This window comes from Calcarisporiella thermophila, assembly GCF_041956535.1.
Source record: "Calcarisporiella thermophila strain CBS 279.70 unplaced genomic scaffold VTP21scaffold_1, whole genome shotgun sequence".
Taxonomy (NCBI): domain Eukaryota; kingdom Fungi; phylum Calcarisporiellomycota; class Calcarisporiellomycetes; order Calcarisporiellales; family Calcarisporiellaceae; genus Calcarisporiella; species Calcarisporiella thermophila.
Window position 1 is genome coordinate 1,008,605 of NW_027192191.1, and position 16,607 is coordinate 1,025,211.

The 16,607-nt window shown below is 42.2% G+C and overlaps 7 protein-coding genes across 7 annotated transcripts; 2 read left to right on the plus strand and 5 right to left on the minus strand.

Annotated features, from left to right (window-relative positions):
• Positions 1–830: 830 nt before the first annotated feature.
• Positions 831–4,613, minus strand: VTP21DRAFT_425 (uncharacterized protein; the record flags this gene model as incomplete). Its single annotated transcript, XM_069394640.1, has 8 exons — positions 831–1,094; positions 1,159–1,335; positions 1,397–1,570; positions 1,643–1,735; positions 1,810–1,941; positions 2,008–2,181; positions 2,241–2,555; positions 2,619–4,613. The coding sequence occupies 8 exons, from the start codon at positions 4,611–4,613 to the stop codon at positions 831–833; spliced, it is 3,324 nt and encodes a 1,107-aa protein (XP_069256804.1).
• A 481-nt stretch (positions 4,614–5,094) lies between these two features.
• On the minus strand, positions 5,095–6,423 carry VTP21DRAFT_426 (uncharacterized protein; the record flags this gene model as incomplete). Its single annotated transcript, XM_069394651.1, has 8 exons — positions 5,095–5,213; positions 5,274–5,345; positions 5,414–5,533; positions 5,597–5,657; positions 5,722–5,858; positions 5,920–6,064; positions 6,123–6,248; positions 6,307–6,423. 8 exons carry the CDS (start codon positions 6,421–6,423, stop codon positions 5,095–5,097), a joined length of 897 nt encoding a protein of 298 aa, XP_069256805.1.
• A 1,327-nt stretch (positions 6,424–7,750) lies between these two features.
• On the plus strand, positions 7,751–9,212 carry VTP21DRAFT_427 (uncharacterized protein; the record flags this gene model as incomplete). The annotated part of the gene is made up of 5 exons (XM_069394662.1): positions 7,751–7,837; positions 8,023–8,062; positions 8,128–8,294; positions 8,373–8,624; positions 8,724–9,212. The coding sequence occupies 5 exons, from the start codon at positions 7,751–7,753 to the stop codon at positions 9,210–9,212; spliced, it is 1,035 nt and encodes a 344-aa protein (XP_069256806.1).
• Positions 9,213–9,480: 268 nt separating this feature from the next.
• VTP21DRAFT_428 (uncharacterized protein) lies at positions 9,481–10,088 on the minus strand (the record flags this gene model as incomplete). Its single annotated transcript, XM_069394673.1, has 5 exons — positions 9,481–9,531; positions 9,605–9,703; positions 9,763–9,885; positions 9,961–9,994; positions 10,069–10,088. 5 exons carry the CDS (start codon positions 10,086–10,088, stop codon positions 9,481–9,483), a joined length of 327 nt encoding a protein of 108 aa, XP_069256807.1.
• A 213-nt stretch (positions 10,089–10,301) lies between these two features.
• On the minus strand, positions 10,302–10,877 carry VTP21DRAFT_429 (uncharacterized protein; the record flags this gene model as incomplete). Its single annotated transcript, XM_069394684.1, has 3 exons — positions 10,302–10,386; positions 10,449–10,629; positions 10,715–10,877. 3 exons carry the CDS (start codon positions 10,875–10,877, stop codon positions 10,302–10,304), a joined length of 429 nt encoding a protein of 142 aa, XP_069256808.1.
• A 617-nt stretch (positions 10,878–11,494) lies between these two features.
• VTP21DRAFT_430 (uncharacterized protein) lies at positions 11,495–13,686 on the minus strand (the record flags this gene model as incomplete). Its single annotated transcript, XM_069394696.1, has 4 exons — positions 11,495–11,801; positions 11,874–12,574; positions 12,656–13,474; positions 13,546–13,686. 4 exons carry the CDS (start codon positions 13,684–13,686, stop codon positions 11,495–11,497), a joined length of 1,968 nt encoding a protein of 655 aa, XP_069256809.1.
• A 1,803-nt stretch (positions 13,687–15,489) lies between these two features.
• VTP21DRAFT_431 (uncharacterized protein) lies at positions 15,490–16,230 on the plus strand (the record flags this gene model as incomplete). The annotated part of the gene is made up of 1 exon (XM_069394707.1): positions 15,490–16,230. The coding sequence occupies one exon, from the start codon at positions 15,490–15,492 to the stop codon at positions 16,228–16,230; it is 741 nt and encodes a 246-aa protein (XP_069256810.1).
• Between the last annotated feature and the right edge of the window lie 377 nt (positions 16,231–16,607).

Sequence of the window (16,607 nt, forward strand, 5' to 3'; positions counted from 1 at the left end):
CATCATAGACTCCCACTTAAGTATCATGCTGCAATTACAGTGTTCTAATGAAGTTAATGCATTTATTTTCTAAGTTAAAACGCCAAACTAAAAAAAGTGTATTGATGCTCTCTTATGAGAATGGCTGCAATAGTTACGAAGGAATCTAAATAAAATTTTAGAGCGCAGGATTCCCGTGAATAATTTTTCAAACTTACAAGAGGATAGAATAGGTTCCAGATGAATCAAACTTAAAAAAACTTTTCGGACTCAAGAGAGTTAGACAATACATACATTGGATATCTGTACCTAAAATATTGTTAGAATAACCTGACAAAGATGAAAAAGTTAGTGGATAGATAGTGTTCTATCACTAAATCTTCATTTACTTTTGCATTAAAAATTTGGATATTTTTGTCCATAAGAAACATGGGAGAATTCAATGGGAATTCATAGTGGGTGCTTAAAATAATATATATCTGAAAGTTTTCGGAAGCTGTGATATGAGTAGAAAAATCAAACACGCGTGTATAAATTTACAAAAAGAATTTACATGGATTTCAGATAGCCGATATTAGAACAGGGGGTTAAGAAAGGAATGCAATATTAACATGTGTCGAAAGAAAACACTTGTTGATTCAATTAGAGTGCTTAACTATTTTCACTGGAACTGTGAAATAGTAGACACTAATGCCGGTCAATTTCCCGACCGTCCAAGACGCCCCAAACATTATGTCAGAGGTTCAATTTTTTCAAATAATATTCTGTCTGTTATGCAAACTGTGTACACTATTGTGGGGAAATATATTATGGTAGGTGATAGCGAAGCAGCAGTAAGCATTTCTCGTACCTTACAAATTCCAAATTCTGAAAGCTGATCTAAATTCAGGAGGCTCATTTTCACCACGCCAAATAACAGTAGTATTAGGCCGGAAAGGGCGTCTTCCAAGCACGCCCACCATATCGGCATACGGAGTACAAACCCCTATTGCACGCGAGATTATGTCCTGACTTGCTGATCTACCGACCCAGACAAATAGTTCAAAATAGGTATCAAGCAGAAACACATTGGTTTGATCTAGATCGCTTTGTGTATAGGGTGTGATTTCTTCGATCTATTAAGAAAAATTTGACAATGAGATCAAGACAGGGAAACACAAGACAAAAAGATTACATTACCGCATCTTGTTTGGGATCACTCTGCCTTACGAATTGGTATAAACGCGTACGATAGCATTCCCCAAGTCCCGCCTTGTGCGTCCAATAGCTTTTGCAAGCGTACGATCGAGTAAGGATTTGAGGCCAAAACCCTAGAGGTTCTTTACCTTCTGCAACTTCAAGAATTTGACCTCCGTGCTGTCAAATAAATACATGTCTAGCAGGAAAAAATGTAGCGCTAGTTTTTTCTGTTGCTTACCCAATTGGTCAAAGAAATCCCGTCCTGAGACAGGCATGCAACCATGCTGAGTCGTTTAGCAACTCGAACAGCAACTCGCTTTTCGGATGAGCTGCTTCCGACCCCATGCCATACATATAATTTTCCTCCCCGGCTGATAACGTAACTAAATCCTGAGCAGAGGTAGTTTACGTTCTAATATTCCCCACCAAAAAAAAATAATGCGTTAGAATTAAACGATTTGAGGAGAGCGGAAGGCATAGTTACAGTAGGTATTTGGTCTACAAATATTCCATTTCCAATATATCTTCGAACCGAGTAAAGACAATCGGCCAGCGGATCGAATTGACTTCTCAATCCCTGTGAATTTCATTCAGACGTTGATATTTCATATTAGAGAATCTCAAATTTCGGACGGGTACGAAAATAGTTACCTTGCGAGTCACGATTACCCCACCAAATATCTTCAAGAAAAATATGTCTTCCTTTCCCTGCCGTACAACAATTTTCTTCGTTTGGCCCATTTCGTAGGTAAGCAAAGACGCAATATCGCGTTTGCTTTGATGCTACAACATAGCAATAGGGACGTTGACGATGCAATATTCTCTGAGATAATCATAGTAATATCTTACATCATTACAATCTAGTCCTATCCAGTTTATAACAAGATTATGAGCACTTCGAGTAGTGCGATAGCTACATCGAATTATGTACATCTCTCCTGAATATAGGACCTGATATGCGCTTTGGTGGTTTCCTGCCTGTGAAACTGGTACCAAATTGCCATCCCCGTCAATAGACCACATCTTCATGAAAACTTTAAATTAAATTTGTAAAAAATAAGCAAATCCAATACTTATAGTACCTGAAAGCCGAGTATCTCAAGCTTCGAAACCTCGTTTGGAGGATTTCCATCTTTTTCTTCGTTTATCTTATTTGCCCCCAGATCCAATTTGACTGATTTACTTTTCTCTTCAGGCAACGTGCGTTCATAAGGGGTGGCATGATCCCTGCTTTCTCCCTTTTTTGACTCTGCTTGATTAGGCTCAGGCCAACATGTATAATTACCGGGAATTAAATCAGCGGAAGGTTGATTCTGCTCTGATTTACTGATGCTTTGGCGTCCGGAACGGCGAACATGGTTCATTCGACGGGGTACATGGGGTCTTTCTATTGGTGGCTAGGAAGCAGTAAAAAAAAATGTCAATGTTAGTTACAATTACTTTTAAAATCATAAGCATACATGAATAGGAGCATTTGGAAAAATTCCTTGGGATGTTTCCACTTCTAGAGTTGAATTCTCACACGCTCCTCTCTCTAGTTTGTAGTTGTTACCCACGCTAAAATCGCCATTCCCATTGCCATTAACTAAAGGAGATTGCTGGGTGATATCTGAAATCCATCTGGTGCGAGCAGGACTCATTTGAGATATTGCATGCTGCTGTTTTTGGGTGGTAGGATAGCTTTGGAGGGACCTTCTATTTTGACTCGGGCTGCAACATGCTCCTGCTTGCTGAACAGCACTCGACTCGATCGAAAAACACAGGCTGCTGCTTCGAGGGCTAATAAATGGCGGCGTATTTGATGCTTGACTCGCAGCAATATTTTCAGCTGGATTCGTTGAAGAATGGGGTAAAAGTGGCATCGAGTTGGTTGCTTTTGACTTGAGTTCGCTGTTTGGTGACAGGCCAGTAATATTTTGATTAGGAGTCGGAGGTAGTGGCCTAATCTTGAAATCTTCAGAACCATAATTTGAGCTTGGAGTGGAAGGGTGAGAGTGTCGTGTTAATCTGGCTGCAGCTCTAGGAATTGGTGCAGAGGACCGTGTAACTAATGGACTTCCTGCATCGCGAGGTTTGGCGTCCGTGAGTGCAGATACAGGATTTGCATTGACCAAAGAAGCATGATCAATACCTTCGGCTGAGGTTGGTACAGCTGCTTCGCGGAAACGATTAAGCAATACACCGCGATTTTCCAAGACAAGGGTCCGCTCTGGAGGAATCGATACGTCCTCTGTACTCGAAGCTGATTCTTTCTTTATGGTTTGCTCGGCTATATAGGAGTCGAAGGACAGTGCTTTTGGCGTGGGTTGATTTGAAGTAAATGGAATTGTTTGGGAGCCATTGAAAGAAGCAGGAGAGTTGCTCGCTGAATTGGTTGAGGTTGAGGTATCAGGGGCTACGAGTGATTGTTCAGAGAGCACGGAGTGAACTTCATCTACATTTGATTTAGTAGACCCTGCCAAAATTTCCGTAGGCAATGAGGGGGAGCATATTTTTCCATCCAAAGATGCACATTTTCCTTGCTCTCTGGTTGTCCGCTGAATCTCGAAGTTTCTTAGGCTCTCCTTTGTTAATCTACCCTTATTATCACCGGCCAAGATGGCTAGGTCTGTTTCGGTGGCGAATCTTCGTAATCTCGCTGTTCGAAAAATCCTTCTTTGTGCAATTCGTTTCACTATCATCTCGTCATCTGAGGTTGCCGATTCGCTCTCAGTACAGTTTTTACTCGAGTTATTCGTCCGTGATTCTTTATAATTGCGACTGTCGAAGGGCAACGTACTATGTTCTAAGAAGCTTTCATTTTGTTGCATTGACTTTGATAGAGTCTGATTCAATGGTTCTTCGGTTGGTAGCTGTTTCAAGGGCATCCGTGGTGTTTCCTCTGGTGCTTCTGGCGATATTCTCTTTACTTCTATACTCTCATCTGAGACCCTGCTAACAGTGCTCTCAGTAATATCAGAGCTTGTGCTCTCGTCTCCGCTATCTTGGTTTGTGGAGTCCGTTTCACTCAGTGACGCAGGGTGACATTCTTCTTCTGACATTATTGAAGTCGCTGTCATGTAACTACTTGCACTTGCTGGACTATGTGGGACTTCAAATGGCAAAAAATTAATTTTTCGCTCTAAGTTTGGGCTCTGTTGGGGAGATGATCTCATTTTTGCCTCTAGTCGCTCAAGCCTTCGTTTCTCCGCCGCCTCCTCCATAGCTGCGATAGCCTCTTTCAGGCCCTTTGCACGTTCTTCGCGGCGACGCTGTCGATTGAGCCTCATATGTATTGTGCAATAAGAGGGTTTACACGGCGGAGAGCCTGCTTGGGCAGATTGTAGGAAAGGGTCGGATAAGTCAGCGCACTGGACTCCTTTCTCCCTGGTTGCTCCGGAATTATTCGAAGCAGTTATATTGTTATCTTGAGTTGGAGATGCAGCCTCTGGACTAACTGAGCGTTCCGATACCATATAGTGTTACAATGGCAAAAAAAACATTATAAAGATGAATGTTGTACTGATGAGTCGGAAACAATCTTCCAGACAATGGTTGAAATGAAGAGAATGGAGGTGAAAACCTGACTATACTACTTCACAAAAATTGATAAAAAGTAATACAAAGGGAAAGTACTGGAAAAAAAAAAAAGAAAAGAAACCTTTTTTTCGGATGTTTCGTTTGTTTCAAATAGTCCAGTCCCTTTTTTTGCTGCAACTAATTTAAAAAATGACATAGCTGTCATTTTGGTATCGTGTTTTTATTTCCTTTTTTCTTTATGCGCTAGTAGGGCTCGGAGAGTTGCATTCTTAGTCTTCATTGAAATCTCCGCGGACGAAAATTTAAAAATAAAATATATAAAAGGTGGCAAAGCAGTCACATATACCGATTTGGTATATTCTATAACATTTTCTTTTATTAAAAGCTTTCAGTGGGAGAGAGGATTTTTTTTTGTCTCTACTTTCTCCTAGTAAGGTAACGGGTCCACCAGTCTTCGAATTTCATATGCGACGTGCTGATGCCCAACTCCTTTAGTTTCCGGGTTGAAAGATGAGCATCATGAGGGCGAGAGACAACTATAATAGCGAGAATTAATGAGAAATTACATTGAAGGAAATTTCAAATGAAATACAGACCTGAAGGATTATTCAGGTCGGGAATAGACGGACGAAGGTTCGCAGAAATGCCCAGGATTTTAGCAAAAATTTCTGTATATGGTTGCGTTATATGAGTCGGTTACATTGATGCCAGCATTCAAATGCGTCAAATTACTTACGACACATTTCAAATTTTGTGAACTTCTCCTCTGCGGTGAAATGTAGAATACCCTGGATCGATTTACCCTCCTCAATAGACTTAGTTGCAATATCTTTGATAACTCGTGCGATATCCTCAACTATGACAAAACACAAATAAAATTACTGAGAAGTTTGGTCTCAAATGTACTTGTTCAAAATACCGTGGGTAGGATAGCGGACTGCATAGTTGTCCATTTCAATAGGAGAAGAAGGAGTCGATTGCTGTATCAATAGTCTGGTTAACTGACATCATCCTCGATGTATGTTTTCATTGAGAGGGAAATACCTTGACAACTTCTACTAGGGTGTTCACCGCAGATTCATCAGGATATTCCGCATTTCCATATAAAATTGGGACTCTGAGAATGACCGCCGTGGGCAAATTCTGTTGAACAGAGAGCTCTCCAGCGCGCTTTGTTTGTCCTATCCCAAGAAAACGTAGTTATTATTGGAAATGTACTCGTTGAATAATATTGACTAGTACCATAGTAGTTTAGAGGATTGGGGACATCATCAACATCATACGGAGGATTCTTTCCATCAAATACATAATCGGTAGAAATGTAGATGAGCATAGCATTGTATTTGATGCAAAGATTAGCAATACGCCCGGGGACTTGCACGTTAAGCTAAAATTATTTGTCAGTTCAAAGTTGATTTGGAAGCGGAAGAAATTTCGGACTCTACCTCTTCTGTTCGCTCACGGTTTTTCTCGGCAATATCTGGGCGTCGCTCCGCCGCACAGTGCACGATCACGTGAGGTTTTACTTCTTCGAACAACGATTCAAGGGCACTGTTGTCCAAGAGGTTAACCTAAGGAGAGGGTGAATCAAATGACGTGTTGAAACGCATATAATTGTCGGTAACATACCTTACGTAGACCATCGGTAGCGCGTGAGTTAGCACAGCCGATTACTTCATGACCATAAAATGCCTTGTACACGGCTCGTCCCAAAAGACCCGAGGCTCCAGTGATAATAACACGCATGTTGTGAACCAAGGAAATGTATATAATTGATAATATTAACCCAATCTTATAAGCAGATTAGGTTAGGTTTTCAATGATAGCGGAGAAAATTTGACCCGCATAACTAATTTTTGGGGGGAGAAATTATAGTGTACAAGAGATAACAGGGTACGGTACATGTTGTATGCAACTACATTTGGCCCTAGATAGCTCCATCGATTCATAATTACTCGAAAAGAACCCTGGCTCCACTCTATTTTGCAAGGTTACATAGAATTCCAAAAAAGTTTAGAGTGGAAATGTTCGAAAATTATTGAGGCCCTCTAGAACTATTCCTTAACCCGAGCAAATATCTTATAAGTTAGAGTAAAACCCATTAAGAATAAGGCCATCTAACTAAAACTTTCCTTATAGTCCCAAATGTATTACATTTGCATGCACACAACCTCGGTGATGTGCTGTATGCGAAAGTTTGTTTAACCAGGATCTTCATATGCTTCATAAAAAGCCCCTTCATTTGGGCTTCGCCCAATTTACGCCCTGTCTACACGTCATTTATGGTACAGCTCACATTAATCTTACAAGAACATCTGCGATGGTGCCCAATGGCTACATATTGTCATTCTCACTTTCATCCCTATATCTTAGGCAATGCTGCCAACGATATCCGATTATTGTCGTTGCAAAATTAAAAATTGACAAAGGTATATAAGGCATAATTTTCTTGCGCCGTGTTGGGAGCTTGAAATAGGTGCCTTTGGATAGGTGCCCATAAATTACTCCTGAATTCCAGACCTGAAGAGACATTGGATTTTTTTATTTAAATTGCTTGAGTATTTAGCTTTTCAAAATTTAGTATTCTCTATGCTGCATAAAGAAATGCCCCGCTCATCTGATTAAGGGTTTTCCCAGTTGTTGGGTTTGCACCAGGGAAGGAGTTTACGTTACGCCCATTTAATAAAGATTGTTTTTTTTTTCGCACGGCTGAGCCCCACGAGTTCAGTAAACCTGAATAGTATACCAAAAATTATGCTTATCCCATTCATAAGTGTTTTATAGTCGAGATACCACGTTAAAAGTGCTGTACTTGACAAGGCTGCTCCTGTTCATCCGTATTCGAAGACAAGAGGACATTGTTAATATCAAGGTTTCCTTTTTAAGTTGGATGTGCTAGTCTTAAATTTTACCCCATTCAAATGGGCGTTTGTGAAATTATTCTTTACATAGTAACTAATTTTATTACGCTCGCGTGTCCTATTTAGCCCACGCCCAAATGTGTTATTTATGATAAAAGAGATAGAAGTGCACACGCACAAACATTATTTAACCGTGCCTTCGTCTGAAACTGATGGTGAATGAAAATTCTTTGGAATCGAAATTGCACTATATGCGAAATTGTCAAAAGCAAGAAAGCACAATTCACCATGAAGAAGGGGTGAGTAGCACATTACGATTTGTATAATCTCTCAGTTTGCATGAGCATGAGATTGCAAGTACCCATATATTAGTGGGAGGGGGGTTAAACTTGGTTTTTAGTGAGAATAAGTCTTGAGAGAAGGAGGTGAATTTTAGTATTCTAATCCAGTATATCTAAACTTTTTTTCGGCCTCTGAATATTAGAAACTGTTTATCGGGGGTTTGGACTGGAGCTCCACAGATGGTATTAGCGAAAAAGCAAATATTTATATCAGTTGAACAGATAATAAGATTTCGTCTGGTTAATAGAGTCGCTGAGGAACTACTTTTCAAAGTTTGGAGAGGTAAAAGAAGCACGCGTAATGAAGTGGTCGACAGGAGTATCGCGTGGGTTCGGGTTCGTAGTATTTACGGACCCGTCCTCGGTTGATGAGGTACTGAAACACGGGCACAATCACATATTGGATGGGAAAGCGGTGAGGACTTTTCTTCAAGTTCCCTCTAGTCTGGCTAATGAATAATAACTTTGCATCTTTGGGGGGGGGGGGGGGCAGATTGATCCAAAAAGAGCCATCCCTCGCGAGGAACAAGATAAAATAGAGAAAGTATTTATTGGCGGAATTCCCCCCGAGATAACTGATGAGCTCTTTCGCAAATATTTCGCGCGATTTGGAAAAGTACACGACGCAACACTTATGCTGGATCGTGATGGGAAACCGCGTGGGTTTGGGTTTGTTACCTTTGAAGCGGATGATGGTCCAGAGAGGCTCCTACATAGAAAGGACTTGACAATAAAGGGGAAGCCGGTATGTAGGAAACCCACCTCACCGCTTCTTTTTCCTGATCCCGGGGCAACTATTAAATAATGTGAAATATTCATTCATCCGGCCTTTTAATTCGGTTAGATTGAGATCAAGAGGGCCTTTCCTAAGCCGCGCCAGCAGCAGCACCCCCATGTTACAAGCACCCTCAGTCCTTCCTCGGCCACTGCCTGCCCTAATCCTCCGACTAAAGCCCAAGAGATGAAATTCACCTCCTCCTCTTATCCTCCCGCAATACTGCCACTTCATACGCATCCATATCCGCCCTATCCTTCCGGGACTAACAATTACTCTCTGCAGCAACAGCAATTGCCGCACCAATCTCCACCCATGATACAGCCAGTGCCCTCGGTACAGCAGCAAAATCCATGGCCCTTGGTCGCCCCTCTACCCGGATTCTGTGCACCTATTGCATTGCCAGTTGATTGTTCGCAATTCTACGGATTGGGCTATGTAGCTGGTTTTGGAGCTCAAACAGGTAGCAGAGAACAACATGTGCAGCATGTTAGCACAGCACCAGCCGGCTTCGGGATATTGAACCCAGTTCCAAACTATAATCAGTATGTTGAATAGGTGAAAAAGAGCAAATATCTGGAGTGAATTGCTTTTTTCATGCTATTTCATGTATAATTTTGTATATTCAATTCACTATCTTATTTTATATTTCTTGTTGTTCCTTTTTTTATATATAGGAGCGCATAAGAAATTGAATATTCCCTTCAGCTACCATTTTTTGCTAAATACAGTCCATTGTAAAATTATAAAGAAATTTACAAACCCAGGAGGATAATGGATGTCTACTACTGTACAAGAAGATATCAAACTCCGCATCCCTAAAATATTACTGGACCGGTACTCTTCGATACCAAAAGTGCTGTTTGATTTCCCATACCTGACCGACCAAGCATCAAGAGACGTGTTTTAATATCACACCAGTGTAATTTGAAAATGTGAAATGGTTTTACCGTGAATCTATCCAAAGGGTCTGCCCTTAGCATCCCATACCGAATGAGATCAATTGCTTGAATCGAGGCCTGGGGATTGCAAAATTGTATATGATTTACCTATACCAGAATGCGGGTTAGAAGCCTTGAAAGACGAGTGAAAATGCAAATCCACTTGCTTGCGCTAATCGGTTGAGATAGCTGACTAAATTTGGGTAAAATGGATATCGTCCTTGAAGCATAGTGTAAAGACATACACCTAGAGACCAAACGTCGGCCGCGTAGCCATCGTATTCCCGAAACTATTAAAAAGAAAAAAAAAAGAGTGAAAGGATGGGTAAGCACAAGTCTAAATCATCGGGAAAATTCTATTGTACCAGTAAAATTTCTGGTGCAACATATTCAGGGGATCTAGAAATAAAATAAATATTTTAAATTGACTCGCAACACTTTGTGGAAAACAATGAAGCCAGTTACCCGCAGACACCATTGCACAACTCGTCATCGAGTTGATACGTAGCAAAGCCAAAATCTCCCAACTTAACGTTGAAATCCTTGTCCACTAAAACGTTTTCTAGTTTGATATCTCTATGACTTTTTAGGAAAGAATCGCCTCTTAGTTAAGCTTGGCTTCCGTTGTAGCTGATGTATATTAAAGTCACCATATATTGTGCATATGAATGTACTCGACTGCTGACAGCAGCTGGCGAAATATCCTCTATACGAGATTCTCTCCCATTTGACCCATCTGGGCAAGCATCTTGAATATTTCGCCACCCTCATAGTAGTCCATCACAATATTCCTAGAGTTGGAACATTAGCTTGATACAAGAATGATAGCTAAAGCTCTGGTGAATGTATTTACGTGCTGAATAGCATTCTATGAACGGCCACCACTTTTACAATATTATCATGTTGCTGCAGAGTACGCACCATCGCCACTTGTCGTTCGAGGTCGTTGCGTTTTGCCGCAGTGAGGGTGAAAATCGATTTTATTGCGAACACTCTCCCAGCAGTGGCGGGATGAGTGGAGAGATATACAGTACCTAGAACACAAGATATTTATAGAAAGTAAGGATTTTTTTTCTCTTCGCATGCATAATGCTAGTGATTGAAGTTATTGTAGCTCACCCTCACTCCCTTTCCCAACTTGGCGTACCACCGAAAAGTTTGCTACTTTTCCTCTCCAAGTAAACAGAAAGGTTCTCAAAATTTTGCGGATGAATCGCTTTCCACGCAGCAGTGAACGCGCAACTTGATAGGCAAATGTCCATGGAGGAGATCTATTTCCCATTTGTGGGGGAGAGGAGTAAGGACGCATGAAAGGAGATTTTGCATTTGCGGACACACTGCAATAGGGGCTTGATGTCACCAAGTTGAAATGGCTATTTCTTGAGAGAACACCTGTCCTGTTTTGTTCTATTAGAAGAGTCACTGTTATGAATGTGAAGTTGGGTGGGGGAAGGGGAATGGTGAGAGGAGTTCGAGATTTTGCAGGTGGCCAAAGTAAAGTATATTAACAGTCAGCTCTTTTTGAAATTGGGGAGTGACTGCCAGATATAGGTTTCAATTGTTCCATATATTGGAAAAAGGAAAGGAGCAGCAATAGGAGTAAAGTACGAGATAATGAACAAGATAAAAAAAAAGGAGAAAATGTGCTCAAACATATGAAGGAGAATGAGCTCAATTAATGAAAATAGCAATAGTTATAGTTATAGCAATAAAGATTTTGAGCTGAATGTAGTAGACAAAGCCTGGAGAAATAAAGAGAAAAATGTACAGTAGGCCACGATCAAGTTTCCCATAAATATAGAAATAAAATAATAAATATGTATATAAAGAGGGGGATAATAATCAAAAGGTGATCAAGTCCAGGTTTTCATGGGTAAAAAACCAAAAAAAAAAACCAATTTACTGAGAGTTTGCTTCCAAAAATAAGTCTTTCGGGTCAACGGTTATTTCTTCAGTGAAGTGGACCCCATCCATGATCGAAGCGCCCAACAGCGACTCCGCCGATTTCTGTGCCAAAAATTCCTCCACTTTTTGTTGTAAGCTGATGACTTGTTGGAGTCCTGTGCACAAACATATGCGAAGAATGTCTAGCGTTTTGTTAAGGTATATGAATGTCCTCTGAAGCTCGTCGGCGTCGGTTGTGATCATGAGAACATTGGAGTGTACATAAAAGGAGAGCTGGAGAGCATCAAAAAATCCCATCAATCTTTCAAAAGTGTAGACCCGCGTTAACTAATGAACATAAAAAAAGGGAGGGTTATATAAACGAGAAGCCTACCGGCAAAAGTCATGGGCCTCGGTCATTCGAGCAATCAGATCCACGATCATGTTTGCCGAATCGATGCACACGTCATATGCGTGCCGCTCGAAATCGGACCACTGCGTGTTCAAAGACAACTTGCTGAAAATCGTTTTATACACCTGTATCAAAAACATATGGGCACTCGACTGGGACTCGACAATATACCCTAGATAAGGACTCGGCACATTCTGCTGCAAAACATTGATACGGATACGAGCGGGCAACATGGATGTAATCACGTCGCGAATGATAGCCTCCATCTGTAGTATCGATTCCTCCACGTTTACAGGGCTCTTGCGGACCTGCTTGAAATCGTAGAGCTTCTTAATCACTCGCGCTGCGACGGTGATGAAATCAATTACAAAATTGTCGAGTTCACTTTGCCCCGGGCGTTTCTTCGGTTCACTATGGGAGTCGAGTGGGTCGAGATAAGAAACCAAACCGGTACTCATGACGGCCTTGCAATATTCCAAGTAAGAGACACCCCATCTTAGGCGGTTGAATCGCTCGGCCACCAAAGGATCGCGGAGCATTTCAGCATGGTGCATAGGAATAATATTGACCATTTGGCGCGCGAGTTCCAAGTAAAATGGATCCTCCTTATCGAACAGACGAAAGAGATAAAGATTAACCAAACCATGAAGAGTGTCAAGCGAAGGGTCATCGAAGCGATCTTCCTGTAAATGCCGCAGATTTAGTCAGAGACAAAGAGCTTCCAACAGGAATAGCGCAGGATATTAAAAAGACGTCATGTATACCAGTAGTTCCCTGGCTCTGTTGAAGGCAGCCTCCGCCACCAAGGGTAAAAGGTCGTGGTTGAGAAGTTTGGGATGATGGTGGTGGAAGTAGGCGTGTTGTGCCGCGTACGCTAGAACTGAATATTGGACGAGAGGATCAAGTTTGTTTCTGACAAATTTCTTGTAGAAGTGGAGAGGATCTGGATCGCGATAAAGCATGCAGCATCGTAAGTATATGCGCACTAGGTCGTTCAAGATGGCCGGTGAAAAAAGGGAATCGATCTCTCTGTGCAATGTCTGCGGTCGGTAGGGTTGCATAGAGCTATTAGCCACGGTTGCAATCGACATCATACCAAACTGCTTCACAAACGCCACCGGCAATTCTGTGGAATTTTCCTCGCCTCCACACCACGGACGACAGCGTAAAGGTCCCATGTCACGCGGAACGTGGCGCCGGCCGAGATTGCGTTGTACTAGTGAATAAAGATCGGTTAGGTTGAGGATGTTTGTCTGGATTCGTATACCCTCTGGCCGTTGTATTAGCTGCCAATTTGGAGGCAAAGCAAGCCGTAGCTTCTCTCCCATGATCTCTTGTTCAATCTCCTGAGAATCGATCGGAATGGATTCCCCATTTGTGAGCTGAAGCTGTAAGAGTTTTGGCCGCACGCGTTCCCACCGTTCCTCCATACCCCGAACCCGAGTCCCAACCTGTCCCAGCCGCTGCGAGAAGCTGTTTATAAATGCCGTCATATCCTCAGCTTCCTCCTCTTGCACATAGACACACTGAGCCTTTGCTTTTTTGCAGCGAACACAGACAGGGCGGCCCATTTCGCATCGTACCTTATTGTTAGTAGCAAAGGTATAAGTTTCTCCTGCTAGTGGATGGGCCAAATAATTTATAGAAGAGAAACCTTTTTCTCTCGGCATCTTAGACACGATTTTGTGGAAAAAGTGCGATGGGGAGCAGGCAGGTCTCCAGCAGCGTGCCGGGATGATTCTGCAGTGGATGGTGTTGATGAATTCTCGTCAATGTTCTCCTGATGTGTCTGCATTTTTGCATTTCAGCATGACTAGCGTGTAAGAGAGCAAGTTTATCGGGCGGTAAAAATTTTATTACTTTTTTTAAAGACCCCGTAGCGGGGAACACAGGGAAAAAAAGGAAGTGGGATTACTAACCTACAAGCGCGAAATCCTAAAACCCTGCTCGATGCGTTGTATCGATTACGGATGATATTGCCTGTTTGTTTTTTGTTTTTCTTATTGCCCTCGATTTCAATGTTGCGTGTTAACTGATAGCCATCCCAGGATTCTAAATCGGCGAGCTAATAACCCTCCGGCCCATTTATGTTCCGTGTAAAGCGCTTGGACCAATATCACACAAACCGAGAATGCACTCCTACCGCATCGACCGACAGAAACTCTCCACAGCAACGGGCTAAGCCACCCCTCTGGCATTTTTACATATGATTCCATGAGAATTTCGTAAGGTTCATTGGAGGTCTTTCATTGACGATTTTTCCGCTTTCCGTGGGATCAAGTTCTCTAAATCAGAATTAATCCTGTGTGCTTGTTAACTACTTAGCCCGCCTGGCTGGGTAAGCTTAATAGGCGATCCAGCTTGGAGCGCTTCAGCCATAACATTGTTTAATTAATTGGATGAAAACTATACGGCGGATAGTGTTGAGTGTGGCTTTGGTAGAACGAACTAAGAATCTTAGTCCGAGATGCTTTCCCCCCCAAGTGTTCAAATAAGCCGCTTGAAACCACCTAATTTTCAAGACGGAATGCCCAGCCATCGCCTACTTATTGCGGATTAGATATTAAAGCATATTGGGCCATATTCAGTGCTTCATCAAGTGGAGTTGTCCTTCTTATCTTATTAAGATTACCAAAGCATGAGTGATCAGAATCTACTCTACTCATCCCTTTATTACCAGTCCAAAAAAAAAAATTAGCCTCTGGAATATAGGGAGCTATACTGATTACTTGATCACGGACATTGGGTATATTGTAGCATCCTAGCACCATAAGCACAGGTTGAACACACTGCTCGACAAGGAGGACAAGAGTATGAGAGCACACGGCGACAGATCACCTGAATCATTGTAATAACAGGCGGAGGCAATAGTGCCGCCCATGCTTTAAATGTGCAAAGTCGTACTCGGCAAAAGATTTGCTATGCTAATGAGGATGTGAATAAAAATAAAATGATCTATTTTCGGCCGCACCGCTTCATTTGATTACGTTAAAAGATGATAAAATAATTCAAAACTTTAGTGGGAAAAAAAAAATAAGATCATTATAGCTCTTGGTAATCAATTATTGAGCTGGATCATCCCTCTTGGACACTATTGCCTGGAGATTAGCAGTAGAAATCAAACAAGGGCAGGGAGGCTCTGCGTGTCTATATCTTTTAAAATGGTGCCTTTGATAGCCTAGCCCTCTTTATCATCTACAGCAGCGTGCGTGGGAAGGCAATGATCATCGCTTTGTGAACCATAGTGACAGAGAAAAAGTGGGTGAACCTTATCTCCTCAAAGTTTATTGTTCTTATGAAATTGCCTGTCGTTGACATCCTATGGCATCTTATACCTTCTAATTTAAAATCCCCCTTATATAAGAGCCTGCGAACTTGCTCTCCTCTCTCTCTACGTTTATTTTTGGACTTTGGCCCTACCTTATTATTATCGATACATTTATTTACGAGTATTTAATTGGGAACTCGTTGGTAAACGAGAGATTTTTTTATCACCTTCAACCGACTCTATATTATCCTTTCATTATTTTATTTGTATATTCAAAGAGAAAAAACCATGAGGCTCATATACGCTATTATACTCTTTGCCATTAGCGCAATGGCCCAAGACAACGGGCAGCCGGCTGCGAAAGAGGACGCGGCAGTAGTGACCGTGACCAGGACGATTACCGAGTTTACTACGCTTATGGAAACCCCCCCCGCCACCACAGACATAAACACCACCCCCGACACTAATGAGGGAGACGACACCAACAATACCGACCCGGAAACTACCCCCACCACGACTACTGAGATACTCGACACCCCCACTACGACGGAAACCACGTCGGAAACCACATCGGACACCACCCCCACCCCTACGCCTGGCGCGGACATCGATAAACTGTTTGACGAGCAGATAGAACAAGTACATAAGCTCGCCACCGGCAGCGACGCCCAGACGCTGATCGACAAGATCGAGGAAGCTCGTGGGTTGGTGCGCAAAAGGCTATCACAGCGATGCAAAAAGCTCAAGTGTAAGTTACATTGCAAGAGCAGGCACAAGAAGAAACAAAAGCACGGCAAGCAGCACTCTAAACGAACGCACAAAGGGAAGGATTGCAAACACCATAAGAAAGATAGAAAGGAGCAATGCAAATGCCAATGTCAATGCTTGGACGATGAGGACGCTTTTACTACCCAAGCGACGGACTCGACTACAACTGTTGAACCTACTCCCACCCCCACCGATGACACCGGGGAGGTTGGGGTTGACCAGGTAAATACTACATCCACCTCCTCCACCACCACCACCACTACGAGTACCAAATCGCATGGAATACCAAAGACAGACTCATAAACCAACAAGTGATACATGCCCGCTCCTCTGGACTCAACCCACTCCCACTCTAACTCTTCCCCAGCAGGGCCTATTTTATCCAAACTCTGTGGCTACTTCAACCTTTGTTTTGTTTTCTTAAGAACGTTTTCCTTCCTCTCTTCTTTATATCAACCCTCCTAGATATTCTTCACTAGCTGTCTTTTTTTTGCCTCTTGTTTTTTTTTTGTTGCGCTTTCACTTTATCCATAGCCTTAAGTTATTGTCTTATAAATAAAGTCTATTGAGAAGCCTTTATTAACGCTCTGTTCCAGTAAAGAACTGGGAAGTAAGGAGCGAGGGTGGGTCATGTAGGATATCGCTATTCCGTGGGCTCATGGGGGTGGAATAGAATGGAA